Source organism: Canis lupus, chromosome 3 (assembly GCF_003254725.2).
Source record: "Canis lupus dingo isolate Sandy chromosome 3, ASM325472v2, whole genome shotgun sequence".
NCBI classification, from domain to species: domain Eukaryota; kingdom Metazoa; phylum Chordata; class Mammalia; order Carnivora; family Canidae; genus Canis; species Canis lupus.
Genome location: NC_064245.1, coordinates 58384926 through 58402438, shown reverse-complemented (window position 1 = coordinate 58402438; position 17513 = coordinate 58384926). Strand labels below are relative to the sequence as shown.

Below are 17513 nucleotides of genomic sequence, written 5' to 3'. Positions count from 1 at the left end.
AATTTGAATATTAAACTGTTTAACAGAATTGCCAACAAGTACCCAATCTTTCTTGCTGGTTGAGCAGGCGGGCCAGGCCAGAGTTGTGGTTATTTAAGCCATAGGACGGTGTGCCATGGGCGTGAGTGACCATTGACACCCTGGGACAAGCACAGGTGCAGGAGAGCATTGAGGGGAATATTCTGTAAAGGCAAGTGGCTGGCGCTAGCCCCCTGCACCCTGAATACCCAGAGACAAAGGGACCTCCGGCATCTCGCCAGGAGACAGGTGGAGAAAGCATGCATCTCAGTCAGTTCTGAAGTCTTTATTAGGGTGATCCAACACAACAGAGGAAGCTGCAGCCTGAACAAAGTAAAATACATGTGAGCCTGAAGTCTGCTTTATAAGCCTAAACATACTCAGGTGGGACACATGCTAAAAATCCCCTGTGCTCTGGGTGCAGTGTGCAAAGTGCAGGGGTTTGAATGCCACACAGGGGCAGGAGAGGACAGGAGTGGCCTTTGCTGTGGGGGTCGCATAGCTTTTCACAAAAATAGTGACCTAGAGTCTGACATAAAGGACAGTCGCGCTGCGGGGGGGAGGGGAAGGGGCAGAGGTCAGCAGCAGAGCCCAGCCCCCACTGCGGGGTCAGCTCTCACTGGCACTGCTATGGCACATGGAGGGCAGTGGCTCAGTGCCGTGGGGACAAGGCAGGCCAGCCAGCACCCCCAGCTCCTCACAGCCAGAATATTCCCGGTGGGGTCCTTCAGCTGCCATGGGGGGTGTGAGTCATGCTGCAGGCTCCTGTAGCCGGCTCTGCACCAGAGACTCCTCACCCTCACATGTCCAGTGGAAAGGCCGCCCCTGCCCTCCATTAAAGCTCTAGCCATGAAGGTGCATCTCCAGATAACAAAACACGTGTCTTTGTATCCAATATACTACCTATGTCTTATTACCAAAAATACATCTCTCATTACATAGTGCTTGGGTTTGAAATCTTTATTCACACTCAGTAATCCACGTAGAAGGGCCCACCTGTCTACTTCCACATCACTAAAAAATATGCCGTTGTCACTGGTTTTGACCTGAACTTTCCAGGAAACCTCCTATGCCCACTTAGCTCTATAAGAATGTTACCTTGTGCTATCATGTCTGTAATCTGTTTTGTTTCTATTACATTTTTCATAAACCAAGGAAAACAGTGTCTTCTGAAAAAAGTTGTTTTCTCTTGTTAATTCTGTATCGTATTTATAGCTGAAGAAACCATTTTAACTGAAGTGTTAAAATGATTAACATGGCAAACGATACAGTCCACTTAAGAGTTTACAAAAAACATATACTGGATAGACATTTAATAAATAAAACAAGCGCTTAGGGAAAGTCCTTTGAAAGCAGGCCTAGGGACGTCACCTGCACCCTCTGCACAGATTTTGTTAAGAAAAGGCCGTATCTAAAAATGTACTGTCAGGAAAGAAGAGAACCAAATGTGTGCAAGACAGGAGGTGCCATACTGTATCAAGGTACATCTCATCGGGTGGGAATGACGGACAGACTCCATTCGCTGGATCCTCAATCTAAATCTCGTACTCGACGACAGATCTCCTCTGTGAAGTCTGAGCATTTTGCGTTGCCTCCTAAATCTTTTGTTAAGCTCTGAGAAAAAAAGCAAAGATAAAAATGCACCAACACATTCGACCAAAACAAGGCTGTTTTTATGGAAAGCCCCCCGGTGAGATGCTGGCAGGGCAAGTCTGGCTCCCCACCCACGGAAGAGCAAGGCCGAAGGCTGGCACTATGTTCCCACCCAGGAAGACTAGGGTCCAGTGAGCGCACACAAAACGCCTGGGGAAGACAAGACGCTCTCACCACAATGGGAAGCCAGGAGGCTTTCCAAAAATTTCCCTCCATACAGTAGATCCTAAGAAAACATCTGATTATGGACATTTAAACAAAAGCATAAATAAATCCCTTGGGGAATTTTTTTTTTAATTTTTTATTTATTTATGATAGTCACACACACAGAGAGAGAGGCAGAGACATAGACAGAGGGAGAAGCAGGCTCCATGCACCGGGAGCCCGACGTGGGATTCGATCCCGGATCTCCAGGATCGCGCCCTGGGCCAAAGGCAGGCGCCAAACCGCTGCGCCACCCAGGGATCCCGGAATTTTTAAAGTTAAAAAAAAACATACTTTGAGATATTTTTGGAAGCTGAGAAAAAAATACTAAGGTAATGTTTGAATCACTAATTTCTTTTTTTAACAATTTAAGTATTTCTTTTCTTTTCAAAGATTGATTGATTTATGATAGAGAGAGAGAGAGAGAGAGAGGCAGAGACACAGGAGGAGGGAGAAGCATGCTCCATGCTGGGAGCCTGACGTGGGACTTGATCCCAGGACTCCAGGATCACGCCCTGGGCCAAAGGCAGGCGCTAAACCACTGAGCCACCCAGGGATCCCCACTAACTTTTTTTTTAAGCAAGCTCTTCACCCAGTGTGGGGCTTGAACTCATGAGCTCAAGATAAGGAATCTTGTGCTCCGCCAGTGGAGCTGGCCCAGCACCCCTCAATCATTGCCTCTCCAACTCTCCTCCTTAGAAGAGAAATTGTGCCATACTGCCCTGGGTCCTCTGACAGTCTGTCCTCCCTTCAGTCTGAATGGGATCTTGAGATACTTGTCTCTTGTCCCACTGTGTCCTGCACAATTATAAGGGTCACCGTGTACTTGAGGCGGTGCTCTGCAGAGCAGGTTGGGCTCTGGGGGCTTGGTGGGATAGCTTCCAGAAACGAATCCTAGGCCCTAGAGGCCCAGCTTAGTGTCCATGAGCCCCGTACTCTCTGCCCATGCTTGGAACAGCAAAGCTTGCTGAGTCAGAGCCAGACTGTGTGTGAGCCCCAACTTTGCCATGAAGGAGCCATGGGACTGTGGATAATCCGTTTCTCTGTGCCCCAGTCCCTTCACTTAGAAAAGGGGATTAACTGTAGCATCTCCTTCACAGAAGAGATTTGTGGAGATGAGAAACATAAAAAACATAGTCATGCAAGTACTTTGTTTCTATTGGCCACTATGATTACTTTCAGAAAAGCTCTGTTTTACTTTCCTAACACAGACACATGTTGTGTACCATGTCCAGCATCTGGATCTGCCCTGAGATTCCAGCCCCTGAGGCCTGGACCTTAGCTTTGCTTGCTGGGTTACACTCTGCAGACCCCACGATGTACATGACACATGTTTATTGCCGGTAGAATCAGGGGCCTGGCCCAGATCGGGCACTGCCAACAGGATATCCAGGCCTAAATGGCTCTGGCTCCCAAATCTCGGCTCTTCCTGCTGCACACAGGTCTCCGCATCAGAGCTTCCTGACCCCTCCCTCATGAAACATGGGGCTCCTCTCTTCACAGAACACACTCCCGTGTGTGCACACGGCCTAAGTATGCTTGGGGTGCCATTGCCTGTTGCTTTCACCCGGACAAAATGTGTTCAAGAAGGTATTTGGGGGGGTCCCTGGGTGGCTCAGTGGTTTGGCGTCTGCCTTTGGCCCAGGGCGTGATCTTGGAAGTCCTGGGATCGAGTCCCGCATCGGGCTCCCTGTGTGGAGCCTGCTTCTCCCTCTGCCTGTGTCTCTGCCTCTCTCTCTGTGTCTCTCATGAATAAATAAAATATTAAAAAAAAAAAAAAAAAAAGAAGGTATTTGGCACAGCATAAGTATGGCAGATGACTGATACCTTTCCATCCTTAATTGTAGCAAAGCACGCAGCCTCAACCCTTGCAGCATGGTCAAAAAGCCCCATGTGGCGCAGCATCATCACAGCGCTGAGCAGGAGAGCCGTGGGGTTGGCCATGTCCTTGCCAGCAATGTCCGGGGCAGTTCCGTGAACCTAGCGGTGGGGAACACAACCACAGTCGGGGGACAGCCAACAGCCTCTTCCCAGCACATTGGGCCTGGTCCTGTCTCCTCATCAATGAGCAACAGCTACAGAACGGCTACTGTGCCCAACTCATCAGATATGGGTCCTGGCGGTAAAGGCTCAGAAAAATAGCCAAAGTCACAGAGAAAAAGTACAAAATATGGACTAACAATCTTTTCCGATTTCCGATAAAATGTAACTGAGGAAAGACATAATAAATGATAAGGATACAAAATTAAGGAGGAAATCAATGAATAAGCTTATATAAAACCTGAACCCCAGGGAAAACTCAACAATTGAACCATATCCATGCAGATAACCCACCCTGGCCTCAGGCCATTCCTGTGACCGCGGCTTCACGGTTACCCAGGGCCTTACCGACTCGAAGATCGCTACCCCGTTGGCTCCAATGTTGCCACTTGGTGTCACACCAAGACCTCCAATCAATCCCGCGCACAGGTCACTAGCAGCAGAAAAACATTTCAAAGAGTATTCTGGAAAGCCTCACCCAGACTTCCCGCCAAAAGGAAGCAGAGCTCCTTGAGAAACAGCTGATCCAGGGCCACAGTCAGGAAGGGGCAGCGTACTGTCTCAGAAAGCACACAGTAGGCCATACCCAGGGGACACAACACAGCTCAAAGGGCCATGCACCGGCCAGTATGAATGATGGTGATGTCGGATGTAACTCACAGTTGTATCCAAGAGTCAAATTGATACAAAAACGGATGCAAATAAATGAGAGAAGCTTATTCTCACAGAAGAATACCCACTAACAGGTGGAGAAGGAATAGTGGCCACCTTTGTGGGGCAAGGGACAAGGGGACGAAGGGGGAGGGGAGGAGCGACACCAGCAGGGGTGCTAAGATGCGGGCACTCAGGTGGTGGGGGCCAGGGACACAGCAATTTTCCTTTTCTGTAAGCCTGCAATTCTGCCAAAAGTCACAAAAATTTGGTAAAAATGACCACCCAAGGGCTATACATAACACGGCAAAATCAATCAACCAAAAAAACATCTCAGCATGGGAAGAGGGACAACAGCCCAGAGCCGATCTGACAAACAGATGAATAACCCGTCCAACCTCTAATCACTGACATCACCACCCAAATGCTAGGATCCAACTCATATGACACACGCTATACTTAATAAAAATTGATTCAAACTCCTTAAGCCACATTCATTTTAGGACATTTATAAATAAATTACAGACTGAAAAGGAATAGCTGGACTCACCTAAGGATGTCTCCATACAAATTTGGCATAACAAGGACATCAAATTGGGACGGATCCTGGACCATCTGTAAGAGACAAATCTGTGTGTTTAGCGACCAACACGGCACACTGCTGCATCCGCAGCACGCCACAGAAAGTAGCAGGTAAGCAAGCACGTATACTTACATTCAGACATACTGTATCAAGGTACATCTCATTAAATTTAATATCTTTACAGTTTTCAGCAACTTCCCTGCATTTTTGTAGAAAAAGCCCATCTGACATTCGCCTGTATTTAATCAAATAAAAATTGTTGAAAAGACTTGCAGAAAGAAAAGGATCAGGTCAGAGAGTAAAGATAAGTTCAAGAAATGTTTCGGAAGCCCAGACGTCAGATTTCAATTATATTAAAATTATTTTTTTTGGCAGTTAATAAAATGCAAACTGAAAATGTTTTAGAGTATTTCCAGAAGCACAAAAGGGCATAAAAATGTAAAATCGTTTTATCATAATAAAGACTATGCTTTTTAACTAGTTCTAAGTCCAGCAAGAATTAAGAAATATCTATTAATAAGAAAATGTTAAAATTGCTTTAAAAGATAAACTTAATCAATCATTTAAGTGGTTGGACTATTGCACACGCTCAACCCCCTTCCTAGGTCAGGGAACCGGTTTCTGCACACACCCGGAGCTGCCTTAAGCAGTGGAGTGAGCAGAAAGACAACCACAAACCATCCATCAGGCAGCCCCAGTGTGACCATTTTAGAGATGCTCCCCTGGTCTACGTGGACAACAGGAGTGCCCCTGCCCTTTGAACTGCATGGCCTGGGTACACCACAGCCACAGCACATGGGGACCCAGACTCCAGCATCCTTCTCTGATAATGCCCAGTCTCTCCTGACATACCAGGACCTGAACTCCCACCCTCCAATCTGCTGCATACACAGGACACGAGCCTCGAGAGAGACATGGACCCACTGACTGAGGGGAAGAAAGGGAAGCTGGATCACTGCCCGCCCCCACCAACTGCCTGAGCACGTGCGGCTCTGGCCGGGACTCACATGATATTGGCTTTGTGCACAGCTGTGACGTTACTCCGGTGGTTGTTGCGGGCATACTCGAAGGCAAACTCAGCAATGCGCCTGCTCGCCTCCTCAGTGATGAGCTTGATGCTCTGAACGACCCCATCCACGATCTGAAGAGCAGGTCCTTGCCTCACTGGACTGGCCCGGCGCCGGGCCGTGGCCGGTGAGGATGCACCCCGATGTGGGGTGTCCCAGAGGTTAATAACATCATCAGCCCCAGTCCCACCCCAGCCCCATGGAGTAGGTAACATAAGGCCCCCTGAACAGATGAGGATAACTGAGGTGCAGGGGTGAACACGGCTGTGAACTGGAGGATTCAAACTTCCAACAGAGGGCACTCCCCAGGCCTGGGTCCAAGCCCCACTGCCTGACGCCAAGCCAGGACTGAGGCCCATGCCCACACCTTGCAGAGGTCACAGGCAGCTGTCTGTGCGAGATGTGTCCAACAAACGGGAATCGGAAAAACTGTCCCAAGTGCAAGTGTGTGAAATGAACATACCACATGCTCTATGCCACTGTACTCTCCTTCTGTGTTCTCCCGGATGGTGACAATGTTCACGTCGGTGTAAGGGGTTTTGTAACCCTCGATTGAAACACACGGTCGGACATTTGCATAAAGGTCAAATGTCTTACGCAGCAGTAAATTCATAGATGGGTGGCCTGCTGCTATTGGGGTCTTCAGAGGACCTGTAGTAAAGAGCACCCAGATGACAACAGGGTTCTGGGGTTTTCTGCTTCTTTATAAACACAAGTATAGAACGTTTATTTGAAATTCCAATTCTTCCTTGTTTCACTTTTCCACTAGAACTTTGGATAAGTAGCTGTGTGACACATGTAACATGCATGCTTAGGAACTAACAGACACTTTTACAACAGACCAAGGGTCACTTGAAAGGACAGGCAGTTCTCTGTTTTCTAAGCATGGCTGTCACTCTCAGGCACTCCCAGGTCACCGGCTAATCTACCCGGGCCACCATGAGGGTGTCTGTCTCTGACTTTATCTCCCTGATTCAAATGAAGGAGGAAGAGTTCCATGGAAGCTTTCTGGAACATTACTGCCTTCCTTAGTAACACTGCATACCTCATGGGAGAGGGCCAGGCTCGGCAGTATCTGACCCTCGCCCCTACCAATGAGGTAACAACACTTACTGTCATTTAAAAGTGAAGGAAAGGGGTGCCTGGGGGGCTCAGTGGGTGAAGTGTCTGCCTTCAGCTCAAATCATGATCCCAGCGTCCTGGAATCAAGTCCCACATTGGGCTCCCTGCTCAGTGTGGAGTTTGGTTCTTCTTCTGTCCCTCCCTGCTGGTGCTCTCTCTCTCTCGAATAAATAAATAAAATCTTTAAAAAATAAAATAAAAGTGAAGAGAAAAAAAACAAAAGATCAAAAGCAAGAGTAAGAAAATTGCCTAAGCCTCCCAGCAGTAAGTGGGATGGGATTCAAACTTACATCTGTCTGGACTGTATTGAATGGGAATCAGGTACATGCTCATATTTTGAATCATGACCTGAAGCATGTATTAATTAAAATAATAAAACCGTGAAAAGTCTGCAGAAGATAAACCTAGCACAAATATACACTTTCACTGACACTGGCCAGTAACCCTTGAACATTCTTTTGCGTCTGCCTGTCTGTCTGCCTGTCACCGAAACACAACGTGTTAGCACCCTTGAACATTCTTACTGGGGAACAATACACCCCAAATGAAAACAATCTGACCATAACTAAGTAGCTTCATTTGGGGTGCACAATACAACATGTGGAGAAGGTTGTGTGCCTGAAACTAACATAACAGTGTGTTAGCAACATTCAAATAAAGACATTCTTTTTTTTTTTTTTTTTTTTTTTTCAAATAAAGACATTCTGAGAACAGAAAGAAGTAAGCTGCTTCACACAGGATGGTTTGTTTTAATATGGTCAGGCCCTATTTAGCTTCAACACAGAATCTCTCAGAAACATGACACTGGAAGCAGAAACCCATAGGAGCCGCCACATCCACTACCTTTCAGGCCCATCTTGTTCTTATCCATGGACTCTTTGGCTTCAGGAGGGATCATCCACTTTCCCCCCGGTCCTTGAATGGCAGTGACATTCCGCTCCTCCCACTGAATGGGCGCCTAGATGTCAAGGCACAGAGCACAGTGAGCCGCACAGTGACTGGCACGCACACAGTTACAAACTTCTCCAACTTTGGGTGCAATGAGTGATAACACATAATATACATCCAGAAAGTTCCTGGCATTCGAAGAGCTGTCACTCCCTAGTGTGCCCAGAGCGCCTCTCTGTGCTACCCTGTCTGGTTCAAACCTGGCTGCCACCTGTCCACTTATCTCTCAAAAGCCCTAATGTGGCTACGATTAGAATATTGCAAGGATGGGACGCCTGGGTGGCTCAGCAGTTGAGCGTCTGCCTTCAGCCCAGGGCATGATCCTGGAGTCCCGGGATCGAGTCCCATAGTGGGCTCTCTGCATGGTGCCTGCTTCTCTCTCTGCCTGTGTCTCTGCCTCTCTCTCTGTGTGTCTCTCATGAATAAATAAATAAATAAAATCTTAAAAAAAAAAGAATATCACAAGGAAGGGAGAAGTATGCCTGCCGTAGGAACCCAGGGATCACATGCTAAGTGAGGGAAGCCCATCATAAAAAGCCACATAGTACAAAACCCCACTCATATGAAATGTCCAGAAGAGGCAAGTGTGTGGACAGAAAGTAGACAAGTGCCTGCCTGGGGCAAGCAAAGGGGGGAGGGTACTGAGAGGGTTGCAGGTTGGGCAGCGGGTGTGAAGGTGGGTCAGGTTTCTGTCTGGGGACTGAGTATGCTCTAAAGTTAGAACACAGTGCTGGCTGTACAAGTCTGCATGCGCTGCAGACCACGGACTTGGACCGCACCCTGCAAACAGACAAACCGTGGGGTACTTCAATAAAGCCAGTTAAAAACCCCAGGTACAGCATGTAAGCTGCTCAGGAGCCCCAGCCTTCCCCACCGGCACTGACGGCGGGTGAGCAATTGCACCCAGTTCTACTATCCCAGCCTTGGATCCTCTGTAGGATCATGGTTAGGAAACATGGTTAGGAAAACTAAGTATGTATGGTTTAAACAAATCTCCGTCCCCACCCCACATTGGGCGGTATCATGACAGTGCAGGACCTTGCCTAGCTGCCATGTCAAACACAACCAACTTTCCCGAATTCCCCAAACAAAAGCATTTTCAACTATCTGCTGCATGGGAGGCTGGGCTATTAGAATAATCATATCTCCTACTTGATGGTAATAATGCTTCAGAATTTTTTTTATGGCCCTGCAGTTTAGTGCCGCCTTTGGCCTGGGGTGTGAATCTGGAGAGCTGGGATCAAGTCCCACGTCAGGCTCCCTGCATGGAGCCTGCTTCTCCCTCTGTCTGTGTCCCTGCCTCTCTCTCTCTCTCTCTCTCTCTCTCTGTGTCTGTCATGAATAAATAAATAAAATCTTAAAAAAAAAAGATTTTTTTTTATCTTTCAAAAATCTCATCTACAGTTTTTTAAAATATCAGTTTTATTCTTCTTGGCAGGAGGGCAGATATGAGGCAGACAGGTGCCTTGGCAGGGCCTCAAGACCCACACATGCAAGCAACAGCACTGCTCAGGTGACTGAGTCCAACGAAGCCCGTGCACCCTGCACTAACCTCCCCACTTTACACAAACAGGAGTAACTTATCCTGAGACTCCAATTGGCTAAGAAAAGATCTGTACACGTTATTATTAAAGGCAGTTTTTAAACGCACTTACTTTGGCAGCATCAAAAATCTTCATAACTGCAGCTGAGATCTCAGGGCCGATACCATCTCCTGGAATTAAAGTGACTGTCTGAACCTGAGTGTGAGATATCAGCAAAGACAGTCTGGATTAATTTTGGAAGGTTTGGGAAAGAACATCACTGACAGAGAAATCCAGTTCATTGGTGGGGAGCAGTGAGGGGCTCAAGAAGACTCAAAGGCCTTCGAGTAAAGAGATGTCCCTCTGGAGAGTTCACCAAGATGGAGGCGAGACTCTAGAGACTCAACTCTACTCTTCACCTGAGTTCTGAGGCTTTGAAAAAACGTAAGTGATGCTCTTTAGATAAAACAAAAATAAACTACTAAGTAGACTTCCCAATTCACATTTCAGACAAGCTACAAAGAGACCAATTAAGTCTATGAAACCAAAGAGAACAAAGTTTCCACAATGTTCTCTCACTGAAATTCAGGGGGTTTCTCATGAAGGCAACTGCTCTCCTCTCCAGTGGGATTCTGGAGAGTTAGGTCCTCACCCAACCCAGGCTAAAAAACATTCAGACACATTTCCAGAATACGGCTGCAGTCTGTTCTAGAACTCAGAGAAAATTAGACTTCCAATCGCCGGGGTGGGGGGTGGGGGGGGGTGTCCTCTGCTTTTCTGAGCAGAGACACTGGCTCCTCCATGACAAATGTCATCTGAGGGAGCCCGGCAGAGATTTTATGTGCGACCTACAAGAACAGCAAGTGAGGTCACGCCAGCAGAGTCTGAGGTAGACCTAGAATGGCAAGTGTGTTTATAATGTAACATCAGGGGTTTATTACAGAGGTTTCAAACAATCCAGTCAGCATTTCAAATGTAGAAATAAAAATGTGTAAAGGGAAATCATGATGGGATTTCAATGAGTTAAGATCATATTCAGAACCCCCCCCCCCCCCCCCGCCAACTGCGGACAATACGTGTCATTATCAGGGGACCTTCTCTCAGCAGGAAGTCTGCCCAGACAGTGGTCCCCAACTTTTCCAGTCTTCCTTGCCTGTGCTATATTTTTTAAGAAATCACTGATTCAAGTGTCCCTGGCCTTTTGCCTTCCACTGATAGTCACTGAGCAGGTAGACTCATTATTTCTGAATTCCTCTGTATTACTGAAGAAAGTTTTTTAAAAGTTAGTTTCTGTTCTTTTTTCTTTCAGATATAATCCCCTCCCTGCCAGGCGAATATCTTCACAAAACAGACATTTCAAGTGATAGTGGAGAGTAATGATGGTCTCATGAGCTTTTGGAGTGCGTAGAAATGCTAGCATGGCCAGCCTTGTGCGTGAAGCATAAGCCTCCTTCTGCATCTTTTGTATAAGCCAAGCCAAAGAACCCTCTAGCTTCTTCTTCCTGTTCTCCCAACACATAGTAATAAATGGCATTAGGCCACCAGAAGAATCTACTTTTCCTCCGCGATAGAGAAAGTAAGCGGAAGAAACAGGTCTTATAGAGATATATGAGAGTAGAGGAATTATGAAATACAAATCAGATTCTGTGAGAAAGGGGTAAAATAAAAAACAAACAGGAAGTCACTGACCCACAGTCTTAGAATGCTCTAAAAATGTGGTATCAGCTTTTAAAGCACAGAATTCTAATGCTGGAGATTCTAAAAGCAGCAGATTTCTTGAGAAATAGGTGATCCACTACAATGACAGTCTATAAAGACTGCATGAGGACATATGAGCCCACAGGGCTCAGATGAGTTTGAGGCATTCCTAATTAGCGGTCAATCTACTGTTTTTAGGGAAGCTCATAAAAGAAAAATGCAAAGCAGGTTTTGAAGCTTCTCAACAATTTTCTCTCAACTTGTACTGGTTTCAAAAAAAACCAGTCTTACGAAAATGAGATTGTAAAGTAATCTCAAGGGTAGGCTCAAGGGTAATTTCTATTTTTAACCAGGCTCCTTTAAGACATTACAGAGCCAGCTGTAACATAATTCTTAAATGTGCAAGCAATCGGATGGATTTACGCGTGTCAGCCAACAATTTAAATATCCAGTATAAGTATGACAAGTTTTTCCTAATTTTAAATAAATGGTGACAAAAAACTATATAATAAATGTGCTAGAGCATCTTTCTTGAGAAACTTCTAAAAAGGAAAAAAATAAAAGATAATTATACTCACACCACCAGCAAAAGCTCTGGTCACCTGTTTTTGGTTGTGGAATGCCCCCAGCAGCCGAGAGACCTACATCAATATCAACAAAGAAATGTCATGCATAGAATTAAAAACCATATACAGGTGGGGACGAGGCCATTTCTGATAGATGCTGCTGCTGCTGCTGCAAGTTTGCACACATACATTCCGGAACTTCGGAGGAATATTTTTCTCATGAATTAGCTCAATGTGACAAGCTATCTCAGATTTGAAAACCTAAATATTTGGTTTATCTTTGCTTTGAAAATTTAAGTACTATACACTTTTAAAGTTGATTTGATGAATAGAAGTTGTCAAAAAATATTGAAGGTGGAATGAAACTATACCCTTTTAGCTCAAACACTGGATTTTTCTCAGATGACCTGGAAGGTTTTATGTCAACGTTCTTGACTACTGGGTCAATTTGGGGTGAACCCATACTCTAAGAAAACTATCACTAATTTTGTTTTGTTTTAAGATTGATTTATTTATTCATGAGAGACACATAGAGAATCAGAGACACAGGCAGAGGGAGAAGCAGGCTCCCCGTGGGAAGCCCGATGTGGGACTCGATCCCAGGACCCCAGGATCACAACCTGAGCCAAAGGCAGACGCTCAACCACTGAGCCACTCAGGTACCCAGCTATCACTAATTTTAGAGCTGGAAGGGTCCTTACAAATTCCAGAGCCCAACTCACTCATTCTATAGCTGGAGACATTGGTGTCTCAAGGGTCAGGATCTGCCTAAGGCCACAGAGTGATCACAGAGGCCAGAGTTTATGTCTGCTGACTTCTAGTCCAGAGATCCTTCAATTACATGTCATGCCTACTCTTCTCCCATGATTTAGTAATTATACTTTATAATAACAAAAATCTAACAAAGTTTATTTAATACCATTTGATACCTGTGTCATATAGAATGAAGATTTTACTTATTTTTTCTTATTTTTCTGATAATATAGGTAACATGGTCATTATTGTTAACTGTCAGGTTAGGGGATACAGAAAAAAAAAGTGACCTACTAACCCCACTATGAGATATTACCACCAGTATATTGTGGGGTTTTTTTGTTTTTTTTTTTATTTTATTTTTTTCCAGTATATTGTTTTCCACTCAACACTATCAGACACTAGAAACAAGTTTTAAAAGGTTGTTTTGAACTTTAATAACTTGGTTGTTGAAAACTGGTACAAAGTCCTATTATGAAATTGGGTACATAGGGTAAAGTTACTAAAATTCATTAAAATTTATAAAGGTAGGGGATCCCTGGGTGGCTCAGCGGTTTAGCGCTTGCCTTCGGCATGATCCTGGGTCCCGGGATCGAGTCCCACATCAGGCTCCCTGCATGGAGCCTGCTTCTCCCTCTGCCTGTGTCTCTACTTCTCTCTCTCTCTGTTAACTCTCACAAATAAATTTTTAAAATCTTAAAAAAAAAATTATAAAGGTAACTTTTTTCATGCTAGACAAATAAGCAGATACATTTGTCATATGGTGGCTTAGTCTTCCTTTCTGGAGAGAATTCTCCCAAGGCCCGACCCTCTGCTGGCATCTACTAATGAGATGCCAAGCAGCAGCCAAACAGGTATGAATGAACCGTATTCTCTAACCTGGCATCTACAGTCATCTCTCTGGGCTGAAAAACCAAAAAAATAGGGCCAGACCCAAAAGAACACACTGGCAAAAAACCTTAATCCTAGAACATGATTCATCCACAGACAGATGGGCTACTGGAAGAGAGGCCATGTAAAAGCCACTCTGTGACAGGCAACATTATAAAATGTGCATGAGTGTTTTTCCCCATCCCCCGCCCCACCCCAGAAAGAGGGGGAAAATAATCCTACAAAACAGGCCCATGTCTTTGTGACAAAGACTCAACCCAAAAGTGATTTATTTTTTTTTAAAAGATTTTATTTATTTATTCATGAGAGACAGAGAGAGAGGCAGAGGGAGAAGCAGGCTCCATGCAGGGAGCCTGAAGTGGGACTCAATCCAGGGTCTCCAGGATCATGTCCTGGACTGAAGGCGGCGCTAAACCGCTGAGCCACTGGGGCTGCCCCCAAAATGATTTAAAATGTCAATCCAGGGATGCCTCGGTGGCTCAGTGGGTTAAACGCCTGCCTTCGGCTCAGGTCATGATCAGGGTCCTGAGATAAAACCCTGCATGGGGAGCTCAGTGTGGAGTCCACTTCTCCCTCTGCTCACGCTCTCCCTTGTTCACTTTCTCAAATAAATAAAATCTTTAAAAATAAAATAAAATAAAATGTCAATCCACAAGCACAAAGATTTTTGTTTTGCTCATTGTTGGCTCTCCAGTGTCCAGAACAGCATGGGACACACAAGAAGTGTTCCCTCTGGAGTATTTTTGGAGAAACACAAGCCGGCCTCAATCATCTCTCTTATCTGACAAGTCCCCACCCCAGCAAACATCTTTAATACTTAGGACATCTTCTCTAACAGCCAGTCTTGTCCATGTTTGTCATCTCTCCTACGTGATCTTAGAATAAGGCAGTATACATCTAAGTCAGTAAAATGACCCAGAACTTTAAGTAAAATGAGCTTTTCAATTATTTTTTTTTACTTTTTAAGGATTTTATTTATTCATGAGAGACAAAGAGGCAAGAGACACAGGCAGAGGGAGAAGCAGGCTCCATGAAGGGAGCCTGATGTAGTACTCTAGGACTCAATCCTGGGTCTCCAGGATCACGCCCTAGGCTGAAGGCAGCGCTAAACTGCTAAGCCACCCGGGCTGCCCCAAAATGAGCTTTTTTAAAAGCAGAGACTGTCTTGTACTTTATAATGTACTTGTACATACTTTACATGGTGTTATCTCTATAAAACCTGGAAAGGTAGGTATTAGTGGTCCCTTTCAGATGAGGACACTAAGGCCAGGCTCATAGACTTCCTGTCCTGGGCCATCTGAATCCATTGCTTCTTACTTCCTTTATTACCTTCATAATCCAACTTAAAAACACAAATACAGTGTTGGACGTATGACAGATACTCACTTAATAAATATTTGCTGCTCGGGAACTGGCTTATTGTAAATACTGCATTTTATAACCAGAAAGGTCTTGGGATGCCTGGGTGGCTGGTTGAGAACCTGGCTTCGGCCCAGGCTGTGATCCTGAAGTCCTGGGATCCAGTCCCACTTCAGGCTCCCTGCATGGAGTCTCTCTCTCTCTCTCTCTGTGTCTCTCATGAATGAATGAATAAATAAATAAATAAATAAATAAAATCTAAAAAAAAAAAAAAAAAAAGAAAAAGAAAAAAAGAACCGGAAAGGTCTTTAGAAAGCTAGTGTTTTCTCTAAATAAAGCTTTTCTGGATTAAAAAAAAAAAATTAAGGGGCAGCCCGGGTGGTTCAGAGGTTTAGCCCCGCCTTCAGCCCAGGGCATGATCCTGGGGTCCCGGGATTGAGTCCTACGTCGGGCTCCCTGCGTGGAGCCTGCTTCTCCCTCTGCCTGTGTCTCTGCCTCTCTCTCTCTCTGTCTCTCATGAATAAATAAGTAAATAAATCTTCAAAAAAAATTAAGCTGCAGACTTTTTTTTCAAATAAAAGTCTAGAAGGAACTCCAACAGAGGAACTACTGTGACTGAAACCCACATCAGCCCAGCATCTCCAGCATCCTGGGGCGTGGGTCTCTGAAGCACCTTCCACTCCAACCCCTAAAGGGAGAAGCGGGACCCACAGAGGTCCAGTGATGGCCAAGGTCACACAGGAGTCCGTGTCAGGGGAGAACCTCATCTGACTCCACAACCCACTGCTTTCTGAATACCCACTATATGGGTTTTTTCTTGCAGTCTGCAATAAAGGCAAAGCAAATTTCCCAACACATCCACCATCAACAGAACTGCTTTATTAGTCTGCCACTCTACCTACCAAAGATGAAGCAGGTGTTAAGTGGGGGTAAACTCCGTGATTCAAGGTTTGATTTCTGCTGAGACAGTGATACAGAAATCACTTTTACCTCCAGGAGCAAATGTGGCATAACAGTCACCGTCATACACACATCCAGGTCTGGAGAGGGTAACCAAGCAGAGCCCAGTTACTGAGGCCCAAGCACCACTGTCTGCTGGTGGCTGCTGGGAAACCTTCAGATGTGTGTTCCTTCCGCATGTGCTAGGTACTTTCACATTACTTTATGTGATCCTCAAACAACTCTGTGAGGCAAGTATAGGTGTTTTACAGACGAGCATCCAAAGCTCAGAGATGTAAAGTAATTTGCTCAAGGTCACACAGCCCATTAGCAGCATTGTCCGAATTCAAACCTAGGACTTGGGGGCAGACTCCCCGCAGAGCTCTTTTCATTAAATCACAGCGATCTGGGTCACTCTTTAAGCTCAAAGCAAAAGGAGAATAGCACCAAGTTTCACCAAAAACAACCTGAACTGCTTGTAGTAGATTTCTAGGGGGCCAGGCTTGTGAGGAGCAACAGGAGACCCGAGGGCCCACTTTCCCGTGGCGTCACCGGTGTGACCTTGGCCGCAGAGCAGACAGTACGGGGGTGAGAACTAGCAAGCCGGACCCCGCGGCCGCCCAGTTCCGACCCCGACGCCGCGCGTGACCTTGAGCCGCAGCGCCTTGCAGACGCAGGCAGGCTCGGCCGCGACCTCGGTGCCCCCTGGCGTCGCCGCGCCCCCTGGCGCCCCTGCGGCCCGGCCCGCGCCCCGAGCTGTCAGGGCCAGCGACGGCTCTCCAGGTCGCGGCGCTCGCCCCCGGGACAGGGCAGGGGCTGGGCGGGGATCTCCCGGCTGCGAGGAAACCCCGCGCCGTCCGACGGTGGGCCCGTGGGCCGCCGTCCCCACCGCCCCGCAACCCCGGCCCCCGCGCCAGGCTCAGGCCGGGCTCAGGCCGGGCTCCCGCGCGGCGCTCCTGGGGATGCCCGGGCCCCGCCGTGACCTTGGCCCCGCCTCAGGCGCCACCGTCCGCGCACCGGGCCGCCGCCACAGCCCGCGACCGCCGAGGCCCGCGCGCCCGCCCCCGCCCCCGCCCGCTGGCTCCCTGGCCGCGAGCCCGCCGGCCGCACTCCGGCCCGGCGCCCACCTTGGAGATCCACGCGGGGCCAGCCATAGCGTCCCTCCTGGCGCCGCGACGGCAGCAGCGACCGCAGTGCGCAGCCGCGCAGCCCGCCGCCGAGCCCTCCCCCGGCGAAACCACGCCCCCTCCCGGCCCCGCCCCCGGAGCCCCGGCCCCGCCCCTGCCGGCTCGGTAGCCCCGGACGGCCGCCGTCCCCGCTGGCCAATCGCCTGGCTCCCCTCGCGGTGACGTACGGAGGCGCGACGCGGAAGCGGCCGGGAAGGCCCCGCCCCCCACGGCTGCTGCTGTGCGGATCCGGGTGCGGGTGCGGGTGCGGGTGCGGGTGCGGGCGGCCTCTGCTCGCGGTTGCTGCGGGTGCGGGGACGCCTGGCTCTCGC

General features: G+C 47.4%; 1 protein-coding gene across 6 annotated transcripts; it reads right to left on the bottom strand.

The window, feature by feature from the left end:
• Positions 1 to 289: 289 nt before the first annotated feature.
• IDH3A (isocitrate dehydrogenase (NAD(+)) 3 catalytic subunit alpha) lies at positions 290 to 17279 on the bottom strand. Of its 6 annotated transcripts, none has more exons than XM_025438562.2 (11): positions 17143 to 17279; positions 12086 to 12148; positions 9942 to 10025; positions 8182 to 8296; positions 6680 to 6867; positions 6157 to 6290; positions 5282 to 5384; positions 5117 to 5181; positions 4264 to 4348; positions 3703 to 3855; positions 290 to 1632 (listed from the first exon to the last, which is right to left on the bottom strand). In XM_025438562.2, exons 1-11 carry the CDS (start codon positions 17167 to 17169, stop codon positions 1549 to 1551), a joined length of 1101 nt encoding a protein of 366 aa, XP_025294347.1. In that variant the 5' UTR covers positions 17170 to 17279; the 3' UTR covers positions 290 to 1548. The 6 variants fall into 6 exon arrangements, with proteins under 6 accessions (XP_025294347.1, XP_035570156.1, XP_025294349.1 ...); XM_035714263.2 differs by having other exon boundaries at positions 12110 to 12148; positions 17143 to 17266; XM_025438564.3 differs by having other exon boundaries at positions 9942 to 10000; positions 17143 to 17227.
• Positions 17280 to 17513: the final 234 nt, after the last annotated feature.